At 38.0% G+C, this 25822-nt stretch overlaps 1 protein-coding gene across 2 annotated transcripts in view; it reads left to right on the forward strand.

The window, feature by feature from the left end:
* Positions 1 to 25822, forward strand: part of ADK (adenosine kinase) — a 291102-nt gene that overhangs the window by 240425 nt on the left and 24855 nt on the right. For both annotated transcript variants that reach the window (XM_074154565.1, XM_074154566.1), the window contains exons 8-9: positions 5494 to 5529; positions 11992 to 12106. In XM_074154565.1, the coding sequence (XP_074010666.1) occupies positions 5494 to 5529; positions 11992 to 12106 (151 nt within the window). The remainder of the gene's footprint in view (positions 1 to 5493; positions 5530 to 11991; positions 12107 to 25822) is intronic.

Below are 25822 nucleotides of genomic sequence, written 5' to 3' on the forward strand. Positions count from 1 at the left end.
AAGCATGTCATGGGGGGCTCACTAGCCCCCCATCCTCCTTAAAAACTAGCTTAGCTCCTGCACTGGGTGAGTGTTCTATGAAGGAAATACTAAAAGGAGGGCACACAGTAATCTTGACAGAAAGTAGTCTTCGTGACTTATCTTCTGACAAAAAAGAAGAGGGAGATTTTAACAAGAGGTGTCTTTTAGGGGCCCATATTCAGAGTTATTGGGCACAACAGATAACTGCTGAAATCGAAGGTTCTCAGCACCTGTGGAATATATAAAACTAAGGGTATAGCTCTGAAAGCAGAGAATTTTATAAAAAAGCTCTTTGTTAAGGACAAGGCAAGACGACAGAAGGGACACGGAGATAGGAAGGACAAATGTGCCTACCTAAGGAAAGCTGAAGTACAAGTGTTTGTAATTATATTACAATAAAGCGGAAGACTTCCGTGTCTCTCTAGTGCAGTGAGACAAATAGTACATGAAATTTTGTTTGGGTTTTTTTTATTATTTTAGAAAGCTTTGCAAGTATACTGTCTTTTAGGAAATCATGAATAAAAATGTCTATTTCAGAAATACAAACCTTTAGCACCTATCTCTAAGAAAGGAGATTGTCAATGTAATACAACTTTGATAATTTGAGTCAGTCTTCTACAGAATGAAGTTGTAGATATCAGTGTGCATCACTTGCATGAAAGTCTTCCCTATATATCTATTTGCTTATTTTACTTTGTTGTCACCCTTTTCATTTAGATAACAGGGGTTTAATGTTAGAGAAAATTTATACAACTACTGCTTTGTTGCAGCAAACAAGGCAAGCTGTAGAAAAGCAAGAGAGGATACAAAGAACACAAAGTTATACCAGGTTTAGAGATGAACTCATGAGTGGGATTGATAGTGCTAAATGATTATACTGAAGAAAAAAGGGAGTTATCAGTGAGATAATCGTAGCCTTTAATGTGTTCAAGCAAACACTGTAAATGAAAGAAAACTAATAATTCATACTTCTTAGAAGACAGTCATACAACAGCAGTAGCCTGAAGCTGAGGAAGAAAATGTTTTAAGGTTGATTTTTAGAAGATCTTAGCAGTTTAAAAAGTCTTGTAAGGTATAGTGGGAGAAGTACTGTTCAAGTTATAATCAAACATGGTTGGTACTGGTAGGAATGGATCCATCAAATGCAAACACTAAGTGGATGGTCCTCATAGTCAGTTACTCTTTCATATTGAGTGAGTCCACTCACATTTGCTTTTTTATTTCATTTTGTTGTTACACACTCTGATACTGCAAAGATCCTCCTCCACAGTTACACCTGCGTTCTCTGTATGTGCGGACTTAAGATTACGTTGATTCATGGGCCAGGCCGAAGCCACTAAGTCACAGGTTTGTTATGCAGAGGAAGAGGGTGATATTCCTGAAAATGTGAATAGGTCTTATTTTGGGTAAGTCAGGACGTTTTCAGTTATTGCAATAGGAACTCCCTCAAAACCTGCCAGTAATCCCCCAATTAAAAAACGTTAAATCCTATTTTATTTTATTTTTTTCCCCAAGAAAAAATTGGGAATTAGAGAGAGCTGCACAGGGTAATACTATAATTTTTGAGTTTGGGTTATTCTGTAAGATGTTTCCTCTACCAAGAAGGATGGCAGGGGAGGGATTAGCTTCAGTGTCCCCTGCATTTGCTTTCTTGTGTAATTACGGGAAATGCATTCAGTGTGCAAGGGTATCATTGCCGTCCTGCTGTTTTATCATTTCTTTATGAGATAATGTTGATTTCACCAATGAAATGCAAATTTAGTTTACAGTGCTTCTTTTCTCTGTATAAAGGTTAAAATGCATATTGTAGATAATACTGTTGGTGGTGCTTTTGAAACAGTCTTTGTCAGCTAATTTCAGCAATACGTGGCTTTAAATGCTGTTCAATGCAACTCCATGAGTTTTATGTTGGCCCACATTAATTAAATTTAACCCAACATGCATGCTGTTACCATTTTGCAATAATTTGATTGAGTCATCATAAAACCTTGGTACCAACAAAAAAGAATGTGGATGTGTCGAGTATATTTAATATATAGTGTGCCTTCTGTGTGTTATGGCAAATCGAACGTACAATTATTGAAGTTGAGCCATCTTAACTCTATAATCATAAAGTTCTTCTAACGCAGGGGGTTAACGAATACTCCTAGGAATGCAGATGCTAATGAATTCTGTGTTTGGAGGGTATGTTTCTGTTTACTTATAAACAAATAGTTTGTGTTGCTGGTGATAAAAGGGCTTAGAATTTTAACAAGTCCTGTTACAATTAGCCCCAGTGTAGATTATAGACAGCTCCATTTACTAAATGCTGGGACTCCAACAGCAATAAAATACATGCAAGAATGGAAGTAGTTTTCAGCTAGCAAGTGACTTCTAACATAACAGCAAGGCCAGTACTAACGGAAGTTGTCTTTTTTTATTGTTATCTCTTTAATTTATCTCGCTTTCCTGTGTAAACTGCTCACTATTGTGCAGGGAGAGGGTGTGTGTTAACTTTGGTGACATTGTGTTACTCCCATTAAGTAATGCTGTACACAGGTTTTTTCAGTGTGACTAGTTAGGATTATTTTTTTTTTTCACCAAACTGCATGAGCCAAATAATGTTTCATAATTGATAACAAATCCCATTTGTCCTTTAGGTGGTACAGCAATAAATTCGCTGTAGCGGTTAGTAAAAAGATTATGTAGAAAAAGGAGCGTGAGTTTTTAACATATTTAGTATGAAAGAGTAAAAAGGTGGGGGAGAGGATTTTATGAAATGAAATGTTTTGCTGTAGACAATAATGGAAAATAGCTCTGAAAATGCTGAGTTGGAGTAATGAGCGAATAATGTCTAAAGTTTATCAAAACTGAAAGAACTCCTGATGTGAAATGAAGCCTCCTAAGAAAATTCTGTTCTGTGGCTGTTTTGCTTTGCTGTTGTTGCCTGTCACGCATGAATGGAAATGCTGCATTCTCCGGGGAGCGGTAAAGCTTCTGTGTAGGTTGTTTATTTCCTTAATCCCTCCTTCTTCGTGATTTCCAATGTCAGATATAAAATGGAAAGCCTGTAAATATAGTGATTATCATACTGATTATCACCTGCATCAGGGAACGCCCTGGCTGGCCCTGTAACCCTAGCAGTCTCCACATGTTACAGCCACTTAGATTTTAACCTGACTACTTTATTAGAGCCGTGGAGCTCAGTATGAGGTGCCCTAGGGCTGCACAGATGGGGTCTGCTTGTTTCCTGTTCTCACTGTTATTGTGAATAGATACTAAAAGGTTCTCATCGCTTTTATCTGGTTAATTTACTTTGAACTGTCCCTGGCATTCAGGGCCTGCCTCACGTTTCTCACCATTTTGCAAACACCAAACTGTAGTCCCCAAACGTGTGTTTTTTAGAGCTTTATTATCTTTTTTTTTTTTTTTTTTTCCACTGGAAGGGCCTTAATTCTTAAAGGGCTGTGATTCTGAGAGAACCTGATTCTTAGGGGCCTGTAGGCCCTTTCTGAAAGAAGCTGCTGAGGAGTTATTCTGAGGTTCGGTTGATAGGAGAGAAGAAAATTAAGATTGCTGTTGTTCTTTGGCGCGTTCAGACACCCTTAGATTAGAGGTCAACTGCAGGAAAATGTATGATTGTATGCTAGCTACCATTATTCACGTAGCCAGGCAGCAGACCAGGCTAAAAGATGACGCTCTAACAGGAAAATCTGAAGATGAGATACTTTTTTAACAAATGTGCAATCATTTATCCTTTCTTGTGGAAGAGCCAGGTCTTTCAAACCACATGTGCTATGCATGGGTGCCCCAGTACAGAAAATTAAGATGAATTCTCTCAAAGTCTCCCACATAAGGAAACACTGCTTAACTGGAATAGTTTTTATTTCACAGATGTAAGAATGTACTGGTGTCCAGTTTCCTGGCCAAACAATAGTTTAACACAGATGTTAATGTCCTGCTGCATTGGGACATTAAAGAAATCCCCTTAGGACAGATCAGCGTAACTTCCGATTTCAATTGCATGACCAAAATCCTGAGGTTAAAGAAGTAATTTTTAGTCTGTTTTCTTATTCTCTGCCACCTTACCACTCCCTTGTTTCTCTTATTTTTGGTGGGTTTTTTTCCTGTGTCCCGGTCCCATTTGAGGCTTTCTTGATTGTGTTGCGGTTCATTGTACGTGCATCACTTCAGAGTGGAAGCTCGCAGGCGCCCTTTTTCATACAAGCATAGGCTTTGTTAATCACATGCTGGTTTAGGAAAACACTGCATGATATCTCTGAACCCTACGCTCCTTCTTGACAGCCAGGCTAGCAAATGTCATTGCCTGTGTGATGTACAAGAAGGAATTCAATTGTAAGTAAATTGTCAAAGTGGCTAACCTTGCCCGCACCCAATTGTCAGGACCATGATTCAGTTTTTCTGTCAACATCAGCTAAGGCTAACCCGGTCAGCCTTATGTTTCTGCAGTGAAGCAGCCCGAGGAGTTGTGCTTTTCAGCTTATCACATTTTATTAACCTCAACTTGCTGTTGTTATAATCAATTGTACCCACTTCAAATTCTTACGTTGCCCCCAAATTGGCAGATCATCTAGGTCCATGAGTGGCTATTTTGTGCAGCGCTGAAAATTGTCCTAGGGACACTGGACTTAAATGGTTTGGTACGGGAGTTATTTTTGTTTAGTTGGATCAACTCACCATTTTGGCTCAAGACTTCTCCCTCTATTAATATCACTTGGCAAAGATAATCTGGAAGAATGCAAGTTAAAACATAAAAGACTTGGAGGGTTCGCTGCAGTATTTGCTATGTTAAGGTAGAAAGGGAGTAAGGGAAAAACGTTGCTATTGTCTTCTGTCTCCTTGCTTTTATTTCAAAACACATTTTAATTGCTCCCATTAATATAAATAAGAAATGAGGACATTCTGATACCCTGATGTTTCCTCTGTTCTTTCAGGAAAAGAACATAGCTAAATTGCCTAAAGCAGTGATTAAGACATCAGAGTATTTTAAAATGCTCATTTGATTCCACCACAAGGGTTTGAACACATTTTGTGATCCTATTTTTTTTTAATACACTGTAGATGACAAATGATTTTTTAAAATGCCTTGATAACCTGTATCCCATGAAGTGCCATACATAAATGGAGATACGATACAATTTCAGTTAAAAATATGTCCGAAGGATGTTTGTCTGGATTTGAAGTAGTGGTTTCCTAGTCAAAGTCCTATCTCCAGAAGTAACTTTCCTCGCCTGGAAAAAAACATATTGTACCTCCTTTATTTGAACTTGTGAAGTGTGTTGACATTGTACTGTTGTTGGGCTTGAGGGAAGGAGGGGGAAGCTTTTGCTGCGACTATCAGAACTGAACAACTGTATGTGGGTATATTGAGATAATCGTGTAAAAAGAAAACTGGCTGAATGAGTTTCAAAATGTGTTATTTCTTCATTATCTAGCACTTTATAATTAACTGTTCTTTTTTTATTATTTCAGGAAGCTGCCACTTTTGCTAGAGAGCAAGGCTTTGAGGTGAGTTAACCCACAATTGCACACTAAACAGATCCTAAAGGTTTTTTTTCTTGCTGATAATGAAGTTCTTTTGGACAATGATTGATGTGCTATTATACTCTCCAAGCCTCGCAGCGGTTGCCATGGAAACTTGGCAGTCGTCATGGTTTCTTTGTTCTGCCAGCTCAGTGTTATGACGCACTCTGCTAGGTCTGCACCCAACATCGCCTACAGATGTTATTTATTGAATTTTGAAAAGCCTCTTGGGAAGCCGAGAGGTTGGGCACGGTTTCAAGCTGCCTCTGCAGATATGGGACCTGTCAGTTTGTTCAGTTAAAAAGCTACCTCATTAGCTGCATTACACTCCAGAAGGATTCGCTGCTAAAGCAGTGGTGAAGCAAGACTAAATAGTGAAATATAACACCGCTTAAATAACTTAAACCCTGCCATATGCGGATTATCATTATGCAAATGAATTTTAGAAAGGTTGTATATAAAATTGTTAGGTACTGATTAATGTAAACCGTGCTGCTACAAACAGCTTCGTTTAGAAGGGGTAGTGCGGAATTTGTGTTTCAAAACATATTCGAGTTGGTGTTTTCCATCTGTGCTCTAAAAATGTATGATCCTCTACTTTCTTGAAGTAAACACTGTTGATTTTACAGTGATTTTCAGAGCTTTTGATTTCATCTTCTCAAGGTATTTATTTGAATAGTATCTCCCATTGGCTAAATTCAGATAACTTAATCTGGAGAGCTATCAGCTATTGGTCTCTAATGCTGAATTCAAATAGGCAGGTTTTAAATACTATAATTACTGTGACAACGGTTGTGCTAATTTTGCAGATAGTAAGTGATCTTACTGAAATCTAAATTGCAGAACTGAACACACATAATCCTTTTACATGTTGGTTTTTTTTTTTCCACTGGAATAAGACCCACCTTAATTGATTTGTTTGCAGTGTAAAAGAATAGATAGGAGTTTGACTGCTCAACACCCATTTTGCATAAATAATAGAAGCCGCGCAATTCAAACCGCATCGCTTTAAGAACGTGCCACTTTTGTGTGTGGATGGTTGCATATGAAAAAAAAAAAAAAGAGGGAAAGACTGACAGCTTTTGTTCTACAATTTAGATTTCTTTAGAACCATACACCGGCAGGTACATCGATGCCATCAGTGTTTTAGATATTAAAACTGTGGGCTGTGCCATTTCATTTTATGTTTCCCAAATTCATGTGGCTGCTTTGCAGAAATCAAGGCTTTTTATCACTGTCAATTTTCATTTGTATAATCTGTATTGTTAGCATAAAAATACACTTTGAGTTTATTCTATCGAATGAATTTCACAGATGCCTCCAAATATAATATGAAGCATAACAAATTATTGGTACCCTCTGGTAGCTAGACAATAAAAAAGAAAGGAAGTAGTGTATTAAGTCTACCCATTCTATATTTTTATTGCCCCCTTGAGCTAAAGACTTTGAATGTGCCTGGTTTAAATTCAGTTCTAGTGACAAACTGCTTTTGCTGGTGTCTGCTAACTACCATCATATTAACCTTTCCATTAGTGCTTGCTTAGAGATTCTAGCACAGTTCCTTCTGAACATCCTAAATCTGCCACATTTGATTACAGCATATCAGTAAAGTGCACAATGATTATGATCTTATCTCTTATTACCCCCTTGCTTGGCAACAACTCACATGTCAAGTATACTGACAGAGATGTGTAAAACTTGATAAGTGTCCACTGTCTTGGTTTCCCATTGTGCTGCGGAGGCAAGAAAAAAAATCACACCCCTGAGAAAGTATCTTAGGAAAAACTTAAAGAGCTTCAATAGGCCTTTCAATTAAAAACAAGGAAAGAAAATCCAGCAACTCTCAAAAGCTTGTAGAAATGATTCTGCAATTTATATTGAGAGCAGAGAACTGGAGAAACATGGAAAAGTAAAGGACAGGAGTGACCAGAGCAAAAATCTAGAGGATATTTATCATAGAAATTATGAAAAGATTCTGGTAGCTGAACTTGAATTGCAGCCTGGAATTTTATTTTTTAACAAAAATCACCAGAAATCTTCTAGAAGGAAGAATCAGTTGTGACTAGCTTCTTTTTTTGCTATTGTTTTTCTTTTATTGTCTCCTTTTCTACCTCCCAGTAATTTCAACAGTTTATGTGGACTAAATGCATCTTTTAAGCATTGATCGAGCTAAGTGTATCTGAAACAATTTTTGCAAAAGAGAAGTCCAATAAAGTCAACTTCAGGAAAAAATACACCTTTTCTGAAGAAACAAAATCTTGCCATAGGCAGGAGAAAACACTTCCATGACACAAACCTGTTTTTTTCTCTTGTAAGGGAAACCACATTCAAAGGAATTTTTATTTTTATGCTTCACCTTACCAAGAGTTAGCTTTCCATTGTGCCTTGCTGAAATCCAAAGTATTTTTGTAAAATCAATCACGATATTTGAAGACCGTTATTTCCTTCATTTTGTCTCCTGACCAACACTTATCTGTAATAATCAAAAGTAGAACATTACTTCTGGTGCAGTCTCTTCCTGGAGTGCATCAGTGTTTTCTTCTTTGTGAGTTTCGTGTTCTATGACATTTTAAAACTATTAAATAAATTGTAAATTCCCTGTCTGTGAAGACAGTGCATCATCCTAATTGTATGTTGCAGTCATCTCAATAATGCATCATAACAGTCACAGTTTTTATCCCAGGGAAGCTCCTGGACTTGGTTCCTCTGGAAGTGGTAGAATGGTTGTCAGTATATTTTAACTGGATGTTCGTAATATGTTTCAAATAACAAAATTGACCAGTACAAAGATTTATGAGGCTTTGTTTTTACAAAGTGATATCTTGCTGTTTATTCTATGTAGGAATTAGGAAAACATCATCCTCCTTTAACATAAAACTTAGGGTTCAATTCTGTCTGTCAACTCAGAAGTAAAATGAAGTGAATGGAGCAGTATGTATCTAAGGGGTTAGTAGCAGCTGCCATGCAGAATAATTTTTCCTGTTGGAGGCAGAGGTCTCCTCCTAAGTCTGTATTGGTTGGGGAAACCCAAGTGGAGAGTTTTGGTACCCTGCACCAAATTTAGGTCTTCAAGTTAACGAGGTCCGCTGCACAGGCCCACTTACTTGCTGGAATGAATGCCACGTGCAAGGGTTTTCAGGTGCAGCATCAATAGGCAAATCATACTGTTGTGAGATTTGTATGTCAGCTTTGTTAAATCAGATTGTAGTGTATAACTGGGTACGTGTGAATATCCTGTGAATTTGGTACACGTTATAGAGGCTTTAGAACCACAAACCAGTACAGTCCAACCATCACCCATGTCTGTAGATACAGAATGTATGAGAAAGTCTTGATAAGCGTGCAAGTATGAGTCATTGCAAAACAAATATTATTCATTACAGCTATTTGAAAATACTATGTATATTCTGAACAGAAATAGGAGATGACAACATCTCGTGATGTTTGCCTGACAATGAAATGAGGGGCACGGTACCTCTGCAGTCGTAAGCTGTAAATATTCACATATTATAAAATGTCACACTTGTACCATCAAAATACAACATAACGGTCAGGCAGAGATGTACTGTGGAAAAGTTAAAGCCTCCTCAATAGAGCTATATAAGCTCTATTTTATTCTTTTCCTTTGAAGAATTTTAGTATAGAAAGTGATTTGAACTAAAAATGGCCAAGTTAATTCTCATGAAAGATGCTATTCAGTTACGTTTGAATTCTGCACAGACACGTCTCCAAACCATCCTGTTTTGAAATGTCAGCTTTTTAAAAAATTGCCGCCTTTCCCCTAAATACCTTCCTTCTATTGTTACACGCTTATTATATATTTAATTCTTCCTGAAAACATAGGTGCTTTTTGATTTCTTTCACTATCTACTTTATTTCATCCTTTACCATCAGTCTTCACTAATCTTTTTCCTCAGGGTCCTCTTTCCTTCATATAAGTTCATCTTTATTCTTCCTTAAAGTGACGAAATCGTCTTTTGATCCTGCCATTTTCTCCTGTTATAACTCCCTCATTTTCCTTTTAAAATTTAAAGTGCATGTAAATACGTTACACAAATATCTTCAAGCTCTTTGATTTCTGTGCCTGCTTTGCTTCACTGTAAATGTGCTTAATAAAGTCACAAGTAGCCACTTCCTACTTAACAAAAACTAAACACCTCTCCCCGGTTTCCTTTGATCTCCAGGATGCTTTATTGCATTTTCTAGTTCATGGATCTCTTAATTATCAAGGCCTGAAATAGTTCGGAATTCAGGTGAACCTTCAGAAGCCTACATATTAGCAAGCTGGAGGGCTGTAATTCTCCATCCATCCCCCGTTCAACAGCTTGTGCCACCAGCTGATACCAGCTATTCACAAGTCTCTTAAAAAGACATTTCAAAACAGAAGAACAGCAATTTCAATTTTTTTCTCTGGCATCTTTAAGGGTCTCCTCACCTTTTGAGAACTAGGGGTAAGGTGGCCCCTGTTCACGGTCCTCAGTCCACACAGAGGGGTCCAGAGTTCCTCCCTTTCTTCTCTGGTGGAAAACGTTGCCTTCTAAAAGCTACATTAACAGTCAAAGTAGGAGGAAGGAAGAAATAACATAAATTAGAATGCAGTACATGGAAATTAAAAGTATGAGAGAATTTGTAAAAGGGGTAAAGAGACCAATTAGTAAGGGGAATTTATTTTTGTGTTTGGCAAATGTGTGTAAATCAATGGGCTCACTGGCTTCGGAGTTGGAGAAATTAAAGGGAGGCTAAAAGTATTGCAAAAGAGCTAGGTGATTTTCACATAAATAGATACTGGTGAATATATAGCCCAGGCACATTCTCTGTCCATACAAAAGGCGAAGTGCTTGAAGATCAACAAGATTATCAAAAATCAGCAAGTAACCAGGACTGAATGGTATGCAGATTATAGGTCTTGATGTGTTTACTGACCTGCTGATGAAAAATAATCAATCTCTTGTTCAAATCAGCAGCTGCAGTCAAAATGGCACATACTGTACCTAAGTTTCAAAATAACACTATATGCTGATTTTGAAAGATAAAAATCAATTTATTAATAATATAAATTAATTGTAACAACTCTGGTAAATTACTTGAAGCCCCTCTGGACAGCTTTATAAATGAATTCTGTTCTTTATGTAATTGTGTTAAAAAATGAGTTGGGATTCGTAACAAACAGGACACAAAACGATGCAGAACGTATTGTTATGTTTTCATATATTCAACACTAGGCCCTCACCAAATCAGCTGTTTCACTACAGCTGCTTGTAACACAAGAGCAAACTGGAATAAAAAGTATGGCATTATGAATAAAGTGGGACATAGTAAGTAGCACAGAGAATAATTATAGTCTTTCTTCCTTTTCCTAATGTCAAAAAAAATAAAAGAAAAAAAATATAAATGATAGCAAGAAATAGGTTTACATATACCAAAGTTAATTTGTGGAACTTACTGACTTGAGATAAATCTGAGAACAAAAGCTTCCCACTCAGCATTAAAAAAGGATTTGATGCATATAGAAATAACAGGAATACCTATATTTAGATTAGATTGAGACCTAAGTAAATTAGAAATTTAAATCCTTGTGTTTCAGATCATAGGGCACCTATGAGAATGGGAAGTACGATATTCTAATGGCAAGTTGTGCTATTAGAGTTTCTAAATTAAATCAAATGAAACATTTCAAACTTGTTGCTGTCGAAGCCATGAGATGGATGAGAGATTTGGTCCAGTGCGCCAGTGTCTCTGTTCCCAGCTGCATGCACTATGGTGTACAGGCAAAGTCCCTTTAAAGCCAAGATCCCTGAAATTTTTGCAGCTTAGTCCTGCTTCAGGAAGTCGGGGATGTTCTGTGCCCCACTGGGTATAGCTTTCACCCCTTGCTTTACTCAAGCATCTCAATTAGGCAGGCGTTCACCTGGGCTCACAGCCTCTGAGGTGCTGCAGTGCACGCTCAGTTTACTGCCCGGGACCAGTTGCTGTCGGAAAAAAAGTTAGAGAAACTGCATTTCTAATCTTGCTGAAATCAGGGGGATTATAGTACTATAAAACCTGGCTAAATTGGATGAAGATCAGGCTCAGAGTTTATCCAAAGTATTCTCTTACCAATTTTAGTTTTAATTTTATGATAGGTAAGGTTAGAATCCAGTCAGCAGCAAAGAAACCCACTAATTGCTCATTAGGAAATGCTCCGTAATTCCTTTGTTAGCTTTGCAGTTTTGCAGCGATTGGAACAGCTGAACTATCATTATCAAGATTAAAAACAATGCTCTCATAGTACTACATAAACCCTTAGGAGAATGAAATATTCCTCCTTTGAAAATCTTCCTCTGCTGACAATAAAGACTATTTTATACCTAGCCGTAAGAAAATAAATCTTTGATCTGCTAATAAAGTTCTAATCTCTCACCGCTCTAGTATGCTGGTAACAAGAATTTTCCTTCTCTCTGTTAATAGACTGAAGACATTAAAGAGATAGCCCGGAAGACACAAGCCCTGCCAAAGGTGAACACTAAAAGGCAACGAATCGTAGTCTTTACCCAAGGGAAAGATGACACTGTAATGGCTACAGGTATATTTTTCAAATCTCCATTGTCACTCACAGTAAATATTCTAGTTAATCAATTACAAGTCGTGGTTTTACAAATTATAACTGTTAAATGGTAGTTGGAGCGTTTGCCTTTTGATGTTAGTCCATGGTTCTCATCTGTTATGCTTTCAATTGTTTTAAGATTCTGAATTTGAGAAGTTAATATTCAACAGGAATGCCTGAGAATTTAGTTCTGAACATCTTAAGTTCTTTTTTTTATAACATAGATCTAAAATATTGATCCAGTTGGTTTTACTCAGATTTTTATGACTTGGGATTTTATCTGTGTAGCCATCTTTGCTGCAAACAAGAACACACTATGCCTGCTGAGAACAGCTGTGCAACAGTATAGTATATTTAAACATTTGTGAAGAGGAGGAAGTGAAATCCAGTACTAAGTGAATTTCCAGGCTTTTTTGCTTTGAGCAGAAAGTCTCACTTTAGCTTTTCTCAGCCGTCTGCTCTTCTATTCTCAAAGGAGTACGTGGGAAAAAGGTGTTCTAGCAGGGATACAAGTAGTTTGTGCTGTCTAAATTGATGATGTACGACGCACAGATTTAAGCATTATAAACATGACTGCCTACCTTTTGACAGTCTCTTTAATTCTGTCCACCTATGCTTCTAGACTAAATAAAGCTATTAAAAACATGTGCTGTGGCAAGCCATTTCAGTCGTTCATTCCTTCACAAGGTAAGTTATTAGTCAGGGCTGAATTCCTCCTTTGGAAGTCGAGTGAAGTTGAGGAAGCTTTGCACCTGAGGGACTGGTGCTTACTCATATGATATTTGCCTCAAAATCAGAATTGGCTTCAGACTGTGGCTGCAGGGCTCGGCACTAAGTAGGTATGTCACTGCTATATAGATCATTCGTAGCAGCAGTTGGAATGATTTCTCCAATAGTTTGCTTCTTCCCCTATTTTGTTAGCTACAAACTGGTTTACAGGAAATAGAAAGCAGGCATTGAGAGTTGGGTATGTGTGTCTCACTGAATAATGATGGAAGTGTTGCTTCCAGAAAGTTACTGCATTACGTGAATGGCCCATATGGAGGCACTCCACTTGAACAGTGTACAGTTGGCTGAAAAATAGCAGTATAAAAATGTTTTTATACATGAGGTAGTAATAACGGTAGTTAAACCTAAATCTTATATGTAACCCTCCTGTGCTCTTATTTAATTTTCACTGTGTACTTATTTTATTCTTCAAACTGGAGTTGTTAACAAATCCATTAATCCCTTCTTTGATATTTTTACAACTGGGAGCTTATTTGAGGACTGACACTTGCTAATCTTAGCTGTTTGTTCGCTATGAAATGAACTTAAATTAGAGAATGCACTTTATATGCATGATAAATGCAAGATGGATAGAGAGTGTATGCAATGGTGTCAGCTACAAAAGCAAACATGATAAATGTTAAGGCAGTTTTGAGCCGTGGGATAAGCTATTCAGTGCACAAGCATAGCTGAATCTCTTTGCTATGTTGTTATTCATGGCAGCCAAATAAATGTCAATAATAAAAGAGAATTAAAGATTTTCATTTCCCAGAGGCAGTCCTCTAATACAGCTTGATCTTTCATTTCATTTGTAATTCGTTCTCATGTCAGGATGCAATCATTTGCCAGGCTCTGTGTGTCATGTTAAGTCATTTAATAATGATTAAGAACATAAAAATGTTTGGCCTGTGGGGCAATTCTTGAAAGAGATACCAATTTGTTATTGTTTTCCACCTTTTTCCTTCCTTTGGTGTGGATCATCTTTTTCCCACCTCCCCACATTAAAATAATAATGAAAGAAGGAGAATGTGTCCCTTAATTTAGCATATGATGATACCACAGAATGACATAGAGTACTGCTAACACACTTATTTTAGGACTAATTAGGTCGAGTTGTGCTTTGAAACCTGCAGTGGAATGTGTAAAAAGTTTCTAAATGAAATTTGGAAGAATTACTGCATTTAGGAGTAGTTACCAGTATAAAAATAATTTCCTTTTTCTAATGCACAGAAGAGGAGTACATCTTTTGAAAAAGCAGGCTGTATGTAGTTGTTTGTCCTGCCTTTCTGAGGAAACAGTAGTGTCTCAAAGAGTTTGTGCCTAGATTAAAATAGTATTTGTAAAGTCAGCTGTGGATTTGGATATGATTGTTGGTACCTTCTGCTTTATATTTTGCCCAGGTTAATAATAATAAGGACAATGTCAGTAGTGACTCAACCAGAGGGGGTCAGCATCCAGGCAAAGGACTCAACTCTTTCTTCCCTTCCTAATACTGCCTTTAACCGACCTTCACCAGCAGTTTGGGCAGATCACGTATTCCAGTGGTCTTAGTTGGTGTCTGAAAGAGCCCAGGGTGGAGCTGGAGCTTACAGGTGTGAGAGTAAGAGACTCTAAGGTGAATTTGGCCTTTGTGGGGTTTCTACCTTTTGTTCCTCCTCCCCTTCCCCATTTTCCCTGTGGAAAGGTCTCTCTCTCTGGCAGGGACTCTGACTCAGTCTCTCTGACTTGGACTGGGCTGTGCTCTGTGAAGAGACGGGGCTGGATGGCCACCACCACCTTCTTTCCCTTCCCTCCCCTCTTCCCACACATGGCAGGATGAGACAGGCAACACCGAGGCTGTAAGAGCATCCTTAACAGAGAGAGCTCTGTTTCCTCTCTCAAAGCCTCTGCACATTGTCCAGGACATGGGGCCAGGCTGAGAGGAGCTGGGTTACGAGGGGAGGAGTAACCTCTTCAGGGAGTTGTGTGTAGGCTGAGTGGGGGATCAGGTAATGGAAATAATGAGGGGATACACTTCGATACAGCTCTGGCTGGAAAGAAAGGAAATAGGATGGATAAAAGGGGTTGTTGCAGGTTTCCAGCTCATTTGTGAAAGGGCACAGAATTATATGTACTGTGCATTATGGAAATTAGATGTGGAATTTTTTTATTAGATTTTATTAGATGTGGAATTAGCCAGATACAGCTAATTGTTACTTGTGGAGAGGACTGTGGCAACACCTGTTGATTCCTGGACATTCCAGAGAATGGAAGTATCAACAGGTATTTGAGGAGCAGAGCGTAGAGCAGAAAGGCGCAGTTTGTTACCAAAAGGAAGGAAAGATTAACCAAAAAGTTCTGAGAATATAGCTCTTTAAGACGAGGGAGGGAGCTTAGACTGAGACCGTTAGAACGTCTACTTCCTCTAAAATTCTGGCCCAGCCGTACTGCAAAGATGGTTAGTCGCCTTACGAATTGCTGCAGTTTACACAACATTGTTTTAATGCCCGCCAAAACCAGTGGTGGCTCCCCTCAAATGGACCACGAGCTGTAGGCACTCAGGCACGGGTTGACAAGCAACTTAGGGGTCCCTGTAGCTGGAGCAGATCATGAAAATGGTGAGAAGCAATAACCGCATCAGCAATCCCAACCTAAGCCTTTCCCATTTGTCAGTCCACTTTCTGTGGCTGTCGGAATTATTTGTGTTTTCAGAGGAAAAAACCCTGTCTCTTTATCATGGAGCGCATTGGGTCTTTCTACTGTCTGTTCATATCTCCTCTGTCACAGTACTCCAGCCCCAAGGCCCCCTTTCTCTCCCCTTCCTTCCTGTTCTCTGTCAGTAGGAATAATTGCAAGGAAGAGGCAAGCTCAAATTCAAGCTGAGTGTGATCAGTGTGTTTTATAGGGAAGGAAAGGAGTGTTTAGGATTGGCACACAGGAGCTGTGGCAGATGAAATGTTGACTAAATTAACTGTCAGCTTCTAATAAGACTCCACGCAGCATGTGCAAATGATCGTTGTCTGAAGTTTTCCTCTTCATGTCATAGAACCATGGAATGGTTTGGGTTGAAGGGACATTTAAAGGTCATCTAGTCCAACCACCCTGCAGTGAGCAGGGACATCTTCCACTAAACCAGGTTGCGCAAAGCCCCATCCAATCTGACCTTGAATTTTCCAGGGATGAGGAAACCACCTCTCTGCGCAACCCGAGGTGCATTTTTTTATGATGTCAATTTTTCCGTATTTACTGAAGAACTTGAAGTCATTGGATCTTCTCAGTGACCCTAAGAATTAGCATTGACAAAAGCCTTGTCTTTACTTTTTGTGTGTGTTTGGACTCGATGATCTCAAAGGTCCCTTCCAACCATGAAGATTCTGTGATTCTGTGATTTTCTCTAGCATCAGTCCCCAACATGTCTGAGTTTTGATAAAACTCTCTTGAAAAAATGTAGCCTCTGAGAGACACCTGTGACGAATCCTTTCAGTACAGAGGATTATGGCTTGGGAAAGGTACTGGTATCTGAAAATAGGATCTATGGACTTGCTTCCCAGAAAAGTTTATTTGAGGAACAGTATTGGGTTGATTCCTTGTATGGATGCTCCACATCCATACTGGAATTACTTGGCTATCAAGACTCCAGTCCCACTACCACAGACTTATTCCATCATATCCCTCTTCCAAGGCCAGGGATTCTGGATTTGACTGAGGGTTCTTGAGTTTATGGGATACATTTGTTTCATGTTTCAATACTTTTTTCCATAACCACAAAAAATACATATGCTGGGAAAAGGAGGAGAGTTAATGAACACATGGGATCTCCTGGTTTCAGCAGCTGGAGCTTTTAAGAAACGCACCAAAAATCGCAAGCTCTGGCAAGAACCTATATGTCATATCTATATGTGTGCTATAACATTTGTCAGAATCAAATGCTGTGAAAGCTATCCCTTTTACAGAGTTGCTCATAACATTTTTAAACAAATTACTTTTAGTCAGATACATTTTATGACTGGTCTTGGCCCAAAGGGAAATCTTCGGAAAGTCTGAGGCAAATCAGTTCAGCAATGGAAAAACATACTTTTCTATTGAAATATTTGCATAATTCAAAAACAGCTGAAGCTACAAACTTTAAACTTGGCTTGTTTTATAGTTTTAATAGAGGAAAGAAAAACAATCCAAATTTAAAGAAAATCACTTCAGCATTTTTCAAGTTATGAATGATGAAATCTGGCATGTTCAGGCATGAACATAGAATTTTCCATTCTATTTTCCCCTCAGTGTTTGCAAGACCACCTCTGTTAAGGGCACATTTGTAATAACCTCATTTGTTAGAATATGGTAGTAAAAATGGATTTTTTTAAGGATTCGAGCATTAAAGCCACCTTAGTTAGGCCTTACTAACCACTTACATCTTCTTCAGTTTGTGGGATATGTTACTTGAGAACATTTCAGGAAAGGCATTAGCCGTGCTGGCAAATGTGGTAAAATGAGAAACATTCCCCTTAAAAATCTCGTAGTGCACCTACCACATAGTACATACTGAAATAGTTTTGTGAATTTCTACTTGTTATTATTACTTGTTATCTATTCCATAAATTAAATGGCATGTGTAATACAGCCAAACTGATATGTCACAATGACACTTGCAATATTACCAAATTTTAAAGCCTGCCTCCCAAGCTTCGGATGTTGGAATAATACCAGGCGTTGCCTCTACCTGTTATCTGAAACAGGATGCTGAGCTAAACAGGTGTTGGTGTCACCCAGTACAACCATTCTTAAGGTAATATATACAGAAATGTTCATAAGTTAAAAGTTTGGGTATGTTTGGATAGAACCAAAACCTGATCTAAATGAAAATAGCAACAAGGGTACGGATAGTATGGTGTTATGAATGATGCAGCTTCTTTTACTTTGTAAGGATATGTTAGATCTTAAATATTTTGGGAGGAGAGTTTTTAAACTGTTTGTTGTAGAAGGGTTGACAAAATTGTGGAAACTAGAGATTTTAAGAGTCATTCTTAATTCATAATGGTGTGATGCTGTGTGCTTTTTTGGGGAAGCAAATGGACTGATGGTCAAGCATACAACTGGCTCTAAGCAGAGGTCAGTGGGTTTTCTTTGCCAGGTTGTGCTGCAATCACAGACCAGCACATTGCCTTGTAAGCCTATCTATAAAACATAGAAGTATTTATTACTACTGCCACTGCTGACACTTGATGGTGGGCCTGTTTGCAGCTCCTCTTTCTGTAAGGTACTGAGCATTGGGTGTTCTCCTCTAAGAGGCAAGAAGTGGTGTTATTTTTTTTCCTTACTTCTTGCAGCTTTCGTGCATAGCCCTCCAGACAGGAAAACCTTGACTACCTCTTTTTATCAGCCAGCCTTCCTGTGTGTTTACACAAACAAAAGTAGTGTCTTGGGCCTGGGGAAACAATAGTTGAGTTATATTACAATGTGGACTCTTTTGCATGGAATTACATACTTTCACTCTTCTCTATCCATTTATATTCACAAATGGAAAGAAAAGTTTGAAAACCAAAAGTGGATTTAGGAAAAAAGGAAATTTTAGTCTGTTAATGGCATAAGAAATGAGCTAGAAAGCCCAATAGAATGATTTTTAGTTTAGTTGTGACTTACGAAACCACAAAACCTAAATTAATAATGAAGATTTGTTGATAGAGGTTAATGAATAGCAAAGCTGGTAATACCTTTTTGTAACTGAGACCATTCATGATTTCATGCTGTGTGGGAGAGGAGGTCTGAGCGTTTTATTAGACAGCTGAAACACATTATTAAAACCTAAGTTCCTGGTTACTAGTATCTTAGCTGGACTTAAAATTGTATCAACTATTGCATCTCAAAGAATGCATATGTATATATGTAAAAATATGTATGTATATATGTAATGCGTGTGTGTTTCAGTAATTTCATATTGATTTTTAAAAAGGATATCTTTTCTAGTCTAATATGTTAAAGTACCAGTCTAGCTCAGAAATTGAGTGAAGCTGGTAAATCACATTTTTGTGTATAATCAGTAGTAATGAGGAATTTTCAAGGCAAAACTGTGCTTCTTATTAGGCCTGGAGGTGGTACCCGTAACAGATAGGCACAGTGAACATCAAGACTGGACTTAGGCAGGGGGATTTCAATAAGACCATCTCTTAAACCACTTGAGGCCTCTCTTGGTTGACTCAAGAGAGCAAAGCTGAATGAATTTGCATTCTGTGTGGCTGCAATAATCAGTATTGGACGCTACCCATTTCTTCTTAAAAGCATATGGTTTAATGAGTTGAAATCTGAAACCCGGGCTTTAAAGGTTTACAGTGCATAGACTTCTCCCCTCCCATCACTTAGTTCCAAATCATACTAATACGGTGGCTATTTTATGAAATTATTCAGATAGTAATTTTTTAACCAATAATTTTTAAGAAATACATTTGCTCTTCAGCCTAATTTGGTGTGATTATTTTTTTCATTGTAAGGAATTAAGTGTATGGCTTGTTCAGCAGGTTTCATAATAGATCAATAATTTGTTGGCTTAACTTTTTTTTCCTGTGGAGATGTGGGAAGATCAATGTCTGTAGTGCCCTAGGTCATGATCAATACTTCTAATAAAACTTCCTTTTTTTTTCTTTTTTTCTTTACCTTTGTACCTTTATACGGTTTTGCTTTTATTAATGAGCTTTTCCTTTAGTTTCAGACCATTAATGGTTTTCAGATAATGTCATACTGCCCAAGGTCAAGGCCAGTTTGAACTTCTAACTCTGCTTATCAGTGATTAAATCTATTGGATGGGCTTAGATGTGTTAGAAGACATAAAAGTTCGAAGTAGTGCTTTCCAGAGGCTCAAAGTTAAAACAAAACAAAATCTCAACCTTTTGGGAGGATAACACATTAAGGCTTTTTATTTCTACATTTCCTTCTTAAACAAATAACGTGGATCTCATGTTGGCATTAACATCGCAAATAACTATTGTGGCCTTGATTGCTCTTCAGTTAAAGATACTAAATGCTTCATACTGAGTTTTATAATGGTACACCGCTCATTTTGCAAAACCAGTTTGAAATAAGATAATGTATCTTTTGTTCACTGCTGAAATTCTGAATGGGAGGGTAGCACCTTATCAAACTATGTGTTATCAGCTGGAGTGCTTGCAGAGAATGTGGTATTATTGTCTCTGGGGCTCAACCCAGTGTCTTTTGAAATCAATGGAAAGATCTCATTAACTTCATTGGATATCGATTATGGCCATGGAGAACTTAAAACATTCATGAATATTAATGGTTTATACTGATCCATGTGTCTTTTTGTGTGTTGTACCTTGGCTGCAATCTCTGATTCAATTTTTGTGGTTACCCAGAGGTTATACAAAAAGCGAACTTTATGTATGCTGAAAGATTTGATAACACATCTTACCTTAAGGTATCTTCTTTGTTGTCTGTTACAAATGAGGCGCATAAAGAACTGGACCCTCTGACCACTGGCACCTCAGCAGAATATCTTCTGTAGGTCTTTTTTTTCCATTATTTTGGCAGCTTTAGCCTTTTTTTTTTATTAGACAGCAGTTCACTTCATAACAAATCATCACAGAGGAGTCTGAACAGCGGAATCTCTACTCAGAAGGTGCCCTACAGTCTCTGATAGCCTATCATCTTTAATTTAGAGATTTTATTTCCCATCTTGTGATTACAGTTGAATGAACATTGTAGAAAAGTTTAAATTGTAGCTATCCGTGTCATGCTTTTGCCATAAATGATGGAACTTACGTTTTCAAGCCTCTAATCTTCACCAGCTCAAATAGTCACTATAAAATAATTGCACAGAATGGAAGGAGAGTAAAATGTGGGTATGTATGGTGACCCTGCACGAAAATTAACTGCAGGAACTGACCCTCTGGTTAGAAGTTTCTCTGCTGTAGCATCCAGTTGCGGGCAATAGAAGTTGTGGGAAGTGGGTGGCTGAATGAAGACAGATCTTTAGCTGGAGGAGGAACAGAGCAGAGATCCTGGCTAGTGGAAAAAGTGGACAAAGGGGAGGGTTGAATGGGGCCTGCTTCGCCTGACTTTGGGGGTTTAGGATTCGTTTGTGTAAGACAACATCTAGAGTTAACACTGGGGAGTGGGGGAGAGGGAGGTTAATTTGAGTTCTCAAAAATAGTTAATTTTCTAAAAGTGGAGTTGTGAGATTTTATGATCAGTTTGGCTCAGTGATTTCCGCAGTAGATTTTACAGATAAAGGAAAGTGGAAGTGGTTTAAATGCTGTATGTGAAAAGTAGGCTGTGCACGTTACTCGTGTACCAATGACCTGGCTGTGACACACCTGAGCATGATATAGAATATGAAGTGGCAGTTTAGATATAAACCTCTGAGTACCACAAAAATAACGTTTATGTAGTTCATCCCCTTTGAATGAAAGTGGGCTCCGGCTTACTTTCACCCTAGCTGTTCTCTTTGTTATGAATAATAAAGTCAGTAAAGTAAGCAGACCTGACAAAGTATATACAGACAGCATATTTAGTGTATACAGTAAACATGAAATATTTTTACATTGTTAGGTTTTGGCTATACCTACCCAGTGATATAATCCTAATGTTTGTTTAAAAAGAATACATAGAGTCGTCCGAAAGCAGATTTAACGTTTGGAAGGCTGCTTAGGTTTGATTTTGTTTGCTGTAGTCTGCTACCCTGTGCCCCCCACCGCCCTCCTAATCCCTCCCGATTCCTCTGCCTGCCCCGGTGATTAGCAGTCAAAACTTCATCAGAGAGGAGTCTATGGAACCAAATATTTATGTCCCTTGTAATCCCACACTGTGATATTGTACTGTGAACCTGAAAAGATGCCAGGCCATGCATTGTGGCTAATAGCAATTGATCACGAGTGAAACTGCAGAACCCTACTCCAAATTGTTGGCTTTATAAATTTGGTAATAAGTACATTTCCTGACAGAATATAAAAGTGCAATAAACTATGCATGCCCTCTCCTTCCTCCCCACCTGTCCAATTGCAGAACGCTGTTTGTACAGTATATTGTTGTTGCTGACAACTGAATAAGAATTTTTAGGAGCAGTTGGCTATCAAATGATGGCAAATTTAAAGGTTATGCAAATTGTGCCAGTACAGCCCAGCTTGTTTCAGACCTCTTTTCTCTATTATCATATCAATTGAGTCAGCTCATAGTAGACAAAGCAAGGTTATGGGAACCACCTAGAGCATCATGCACCATTAAACATCAATGCAGCATACATGAACATCTGCAACAACGATCTTATTAACAGAGGGTAAAAAGGAAGGCAATAAACAGCTTTCTTAGCCACTTAATTGTAAAAAATTTAATAACCTAATACTTGCATTATTTATCAACAGCAAGTTGGTAAAAAATTACGCAATTGTGGTGGATTAGATTACAATTCCTATTGCACAATGTAAATTACTACAAAAATATGAAAATCCATTTGTGAGCAGTTAAACACTATAGTTAGTAGAGTGCTAAAAATGCAATTTTCTTTTAATTTCTGGTGCATCACGGAATATAAGTATCTGCTTTGTGCACTGACATTTTTATATTTGGCTAAAACCAAATATAAAAAACCTAAATATTGTTTTTGTATTTCCTGCGTAACTAGACATCTTAAATATTTCAAAAATCAAGGGACCGTAGTTGTGAAAGGTAGAATACAGAAACCACCAAGTCGTCTTTGTGTGTGCAACCGAAACAGATGTTTGGAGAAACAAAGCAAAGCATGTTAGGTGTTCATACTGGATTTGTGTTGTGTGTTGGCTTCTGGGGCAGTCACTGTACTGGTCTAGAAGGTGAGACCATGTGAAGCTGTCATCTCAAAGGGCTTAGGGACATGAATACAGAAATTTAAATGTGTTAGAAAATGATGATAAAGAGAAACGAGGTTTAGTTCTTCAAGGCCAAGCCAAACTGCTAGGGATAGGCTGGGGTTGGAGCACACCCTTTACTGGAATCCGATAAATTGGTGGGGAGTGACAGCACTTCTCTCCTTGGAGACTGGGGGCACTGGTGGATTAACAGGGAGCTAGAGGCCTCCTCATAAAAGGTTAGAGCTACAGGAGGAAAACACCACTCTTCCAATTTCAGCCTGAATGTGCAAAATGTACAGGCATTTAAGAATAAAATCAGAAAAAGGAAATAAGAGACTGGATGAGTCAAACAATACAGGCTCAGAGGTCGAGTTTGACAAGTGCGTTCAGCAGAAAAACCTGCTCCCAACACTAGTCTGCTCCCGAGCAGATTTGTTCCTTCCTGGCACCCTCTGCTCCCGCCTCTGCTGCCGCCCAGTAGCAGCTATGGGCTCAGATTTGTATTTATATGGAAAAAGAATGAAGCCTCTTAAGTTGTTGTTGGCATAAAAATCCAGATTGAGCGAGGATCGGCCTCCAGGTCACCAGCAGGTCTCTTCACTCGTGTCTTGCCTTTCTTCATAACTTTTCATAACCTAAATTATCAGCAGAGTGTCCACATTTTATTTTTACGTATCTATTTGCTTGCTTACCAGCCTACTTTTTCAGATTGGAAACTCTTTAAAACAGGAACTTTTGGGTTTTTTCTCCTTCTAATACATACCTTCACCTTGACAATAAGAAGAATACAAATTAGGTTTAAGAGATCACAAGTTGAACTTGGCTATACGTGTCAAAGTTTGATGATTTTTAATATGTTTTATTGCTTCTGAAATGAAGATCAATGCATTGTTTGGGGTTTTAGGTTGAAATAGCTTAAAACTGAATGAATCAGCAACTTAATACTACAGAAATGTAACTTTAAAGAAAAGTGAGTGACAGGCAATGGCAGGAGTTTGACAAGGTTCCGCAGAGACAGAGGTTGGAAATTTTTCATTTGTCTGCTAGGTTAGTTATTTTGATTTTGTCAAGCAGCCTGTTTTTATATCGTTGGGGTTCACTTTAAATGACAGTAATGCACACATTGTAAAAGCTGTTGTATTACCTTTATGGGTGCCTATATCCTACTGCCATGCTTAAAAAGGCTGTTACACAAACATATGATTCAAGAGCTCTTGCCGGAAACTGTGTTGTCAAAACTGCTATTATAGAAACTGTATCCAAATGAATTTAGTTCACCATGTAGTCAATATTGTATAAATGCAGAGTTGCATAATTTACGTTAAAACATATGTGAAATTATTTTAAAAGGTGGTAGATTAACCATCCTGCTTAAAGCAGTGGTTAGGTAATACTTTTAAACTGATTAAGTGATACCACAGAGACCATAGTTTGGGATATTTAGTTATCTAAGAAATAATCTGCAACTAATTTAGGGGAAAAATAAACTTCATTTTTGGGCCAAATTCTCTTTCTAGAAAGACTGGCATAACGGTTAAAGAATTCCATTGAAAGCAGTGGAGTTGCTCTGTTTTTAACTGGCATTTTAAGAGCAGAATATTTTTCCATTGAGATTAGAACAACTTTCAGCCTCCACTGCAGTGACATCTTCTAATAGCTCTAAAACCTGCAAACGCTGAGAAAATTCATTTAGCACGCGTGTTTTGTTCTTCAAAAATAAATAAGTAGTCTAGGGAGATCATAATTAAAGGCAACACAGAATTTGCAAATATAGCTTGAGAAGAAAAAATAATTGTAAAATTGTAATTTTTTTTTAAGGAGAATGTATAAGTGTGTGTATATATATGCATTAACTTATTTTTAGTAATGTTTCTAGGGAAGGCTGTCTCCTTCATTCTGATGGACTGATTGTATTTATGAAACTAAATATAAATTCTCCCAGAAGAAAAAGCTCCTTCAGAACTGCTCTGTAGTGACCTAATGCTCACTCCTTCTCTTTTCAGTCTTACTGATGCTCAAGTAAAATAGAAGTGCCTTGGGCCCATTTCTGCCTCCACTGACGACCCATGCTTCTCAGATTATCATGTAGCATAAACAAAGCTGTCATGTAACATGGCATTTATTTAAATGATGTGATTTCTGTGTTCACCACTCTGAAACCAAGGTATAGCTAAGAAAGCTTGCAAGTTTTGACAGGTGTGTTTGCCCCACTAGGGCAATATGCTTAATGTTTAAAAATGTGAGGCAGAATACGTTTTTTTTTCCTGCTCAAAATCAAATTATAATGTGTTTTTCTCCTTTTTTTTCTTTTTTTTTTTTTTTTTACCCAGTACCCTGATCAGCTTTTGGGTAGGAATTGCTCTGACGTTATTATAGGTTGATATTTGCCAGAAGATTCTCCCATAGGACAGTGTTTTGATGGTCCAGCTAGGCAGGGGATTAAAATATGCCTGGAGAATACCATGAAATGGAGGACAAACATACCTGCACCCCTGCTGGTGTGTGGGTCAGTGCAAGCAGTAAGTGAAGTGCATGGTCTGCTTTCTGAGCTGAAAGGTGCTTCATTTTTGCACAGTCCCCGTAGCCAACTTTCAGAAGGTTGAAGAGCATGTGTGAGCTAGGACGTATCTGTCAGTGTAATTGGACGTACGTATGTGATGTATTCTTTACATTAGACATTGAAATTCCAACTGTGATCATTTGCATTTGTTTTCAATTCTTGAGCTGCCTATTTATGGACATGGAAATAGATTTGTCTGTATTTCGCATTCTCATATACAGCTCAAAAATTAATAGGGCGGTGGGAGCGTTGGTTTAGTTTTTTACATGTAAGGGTCAAATATGATGTACAGTGGCCAAACCAAATCATGTAGGATTTACAGTGCAGGGATAGAGTTTGATTTTTGTTAATATCCAGGGCCAGATCTGGTTCCGTTTGGCTGTTGTGGCTGTACTGGTGTCAGTCTGGCATTATGCAAAGGCGATCAATTCCCTGTGTTCTCCATAAAGACTAGGACCATGCAATTCATGGGTTTGGTTTATTGTAACCCATCTCTTCCATCTTCAGGGGCTGATTTTGATCTGAGCTCTTCCAGGACATTGTGTTGAATCAGTGAAACAT

The sequence above is a fragment of the Numenius arquata genome, chromosome 10, assembly GCF_964106895.1.
Source record: "Numenius arquata chromosome 10, bNumArq3.hap1.1, whole genome shotgun sequence".
In the NCBI taxonomy this organism is placed as follows: Eukaryota; Metazoa; Chordata; class Aves; order Charadriiformes; family Scolopacidae; genus Numenius; species Numenius arquata.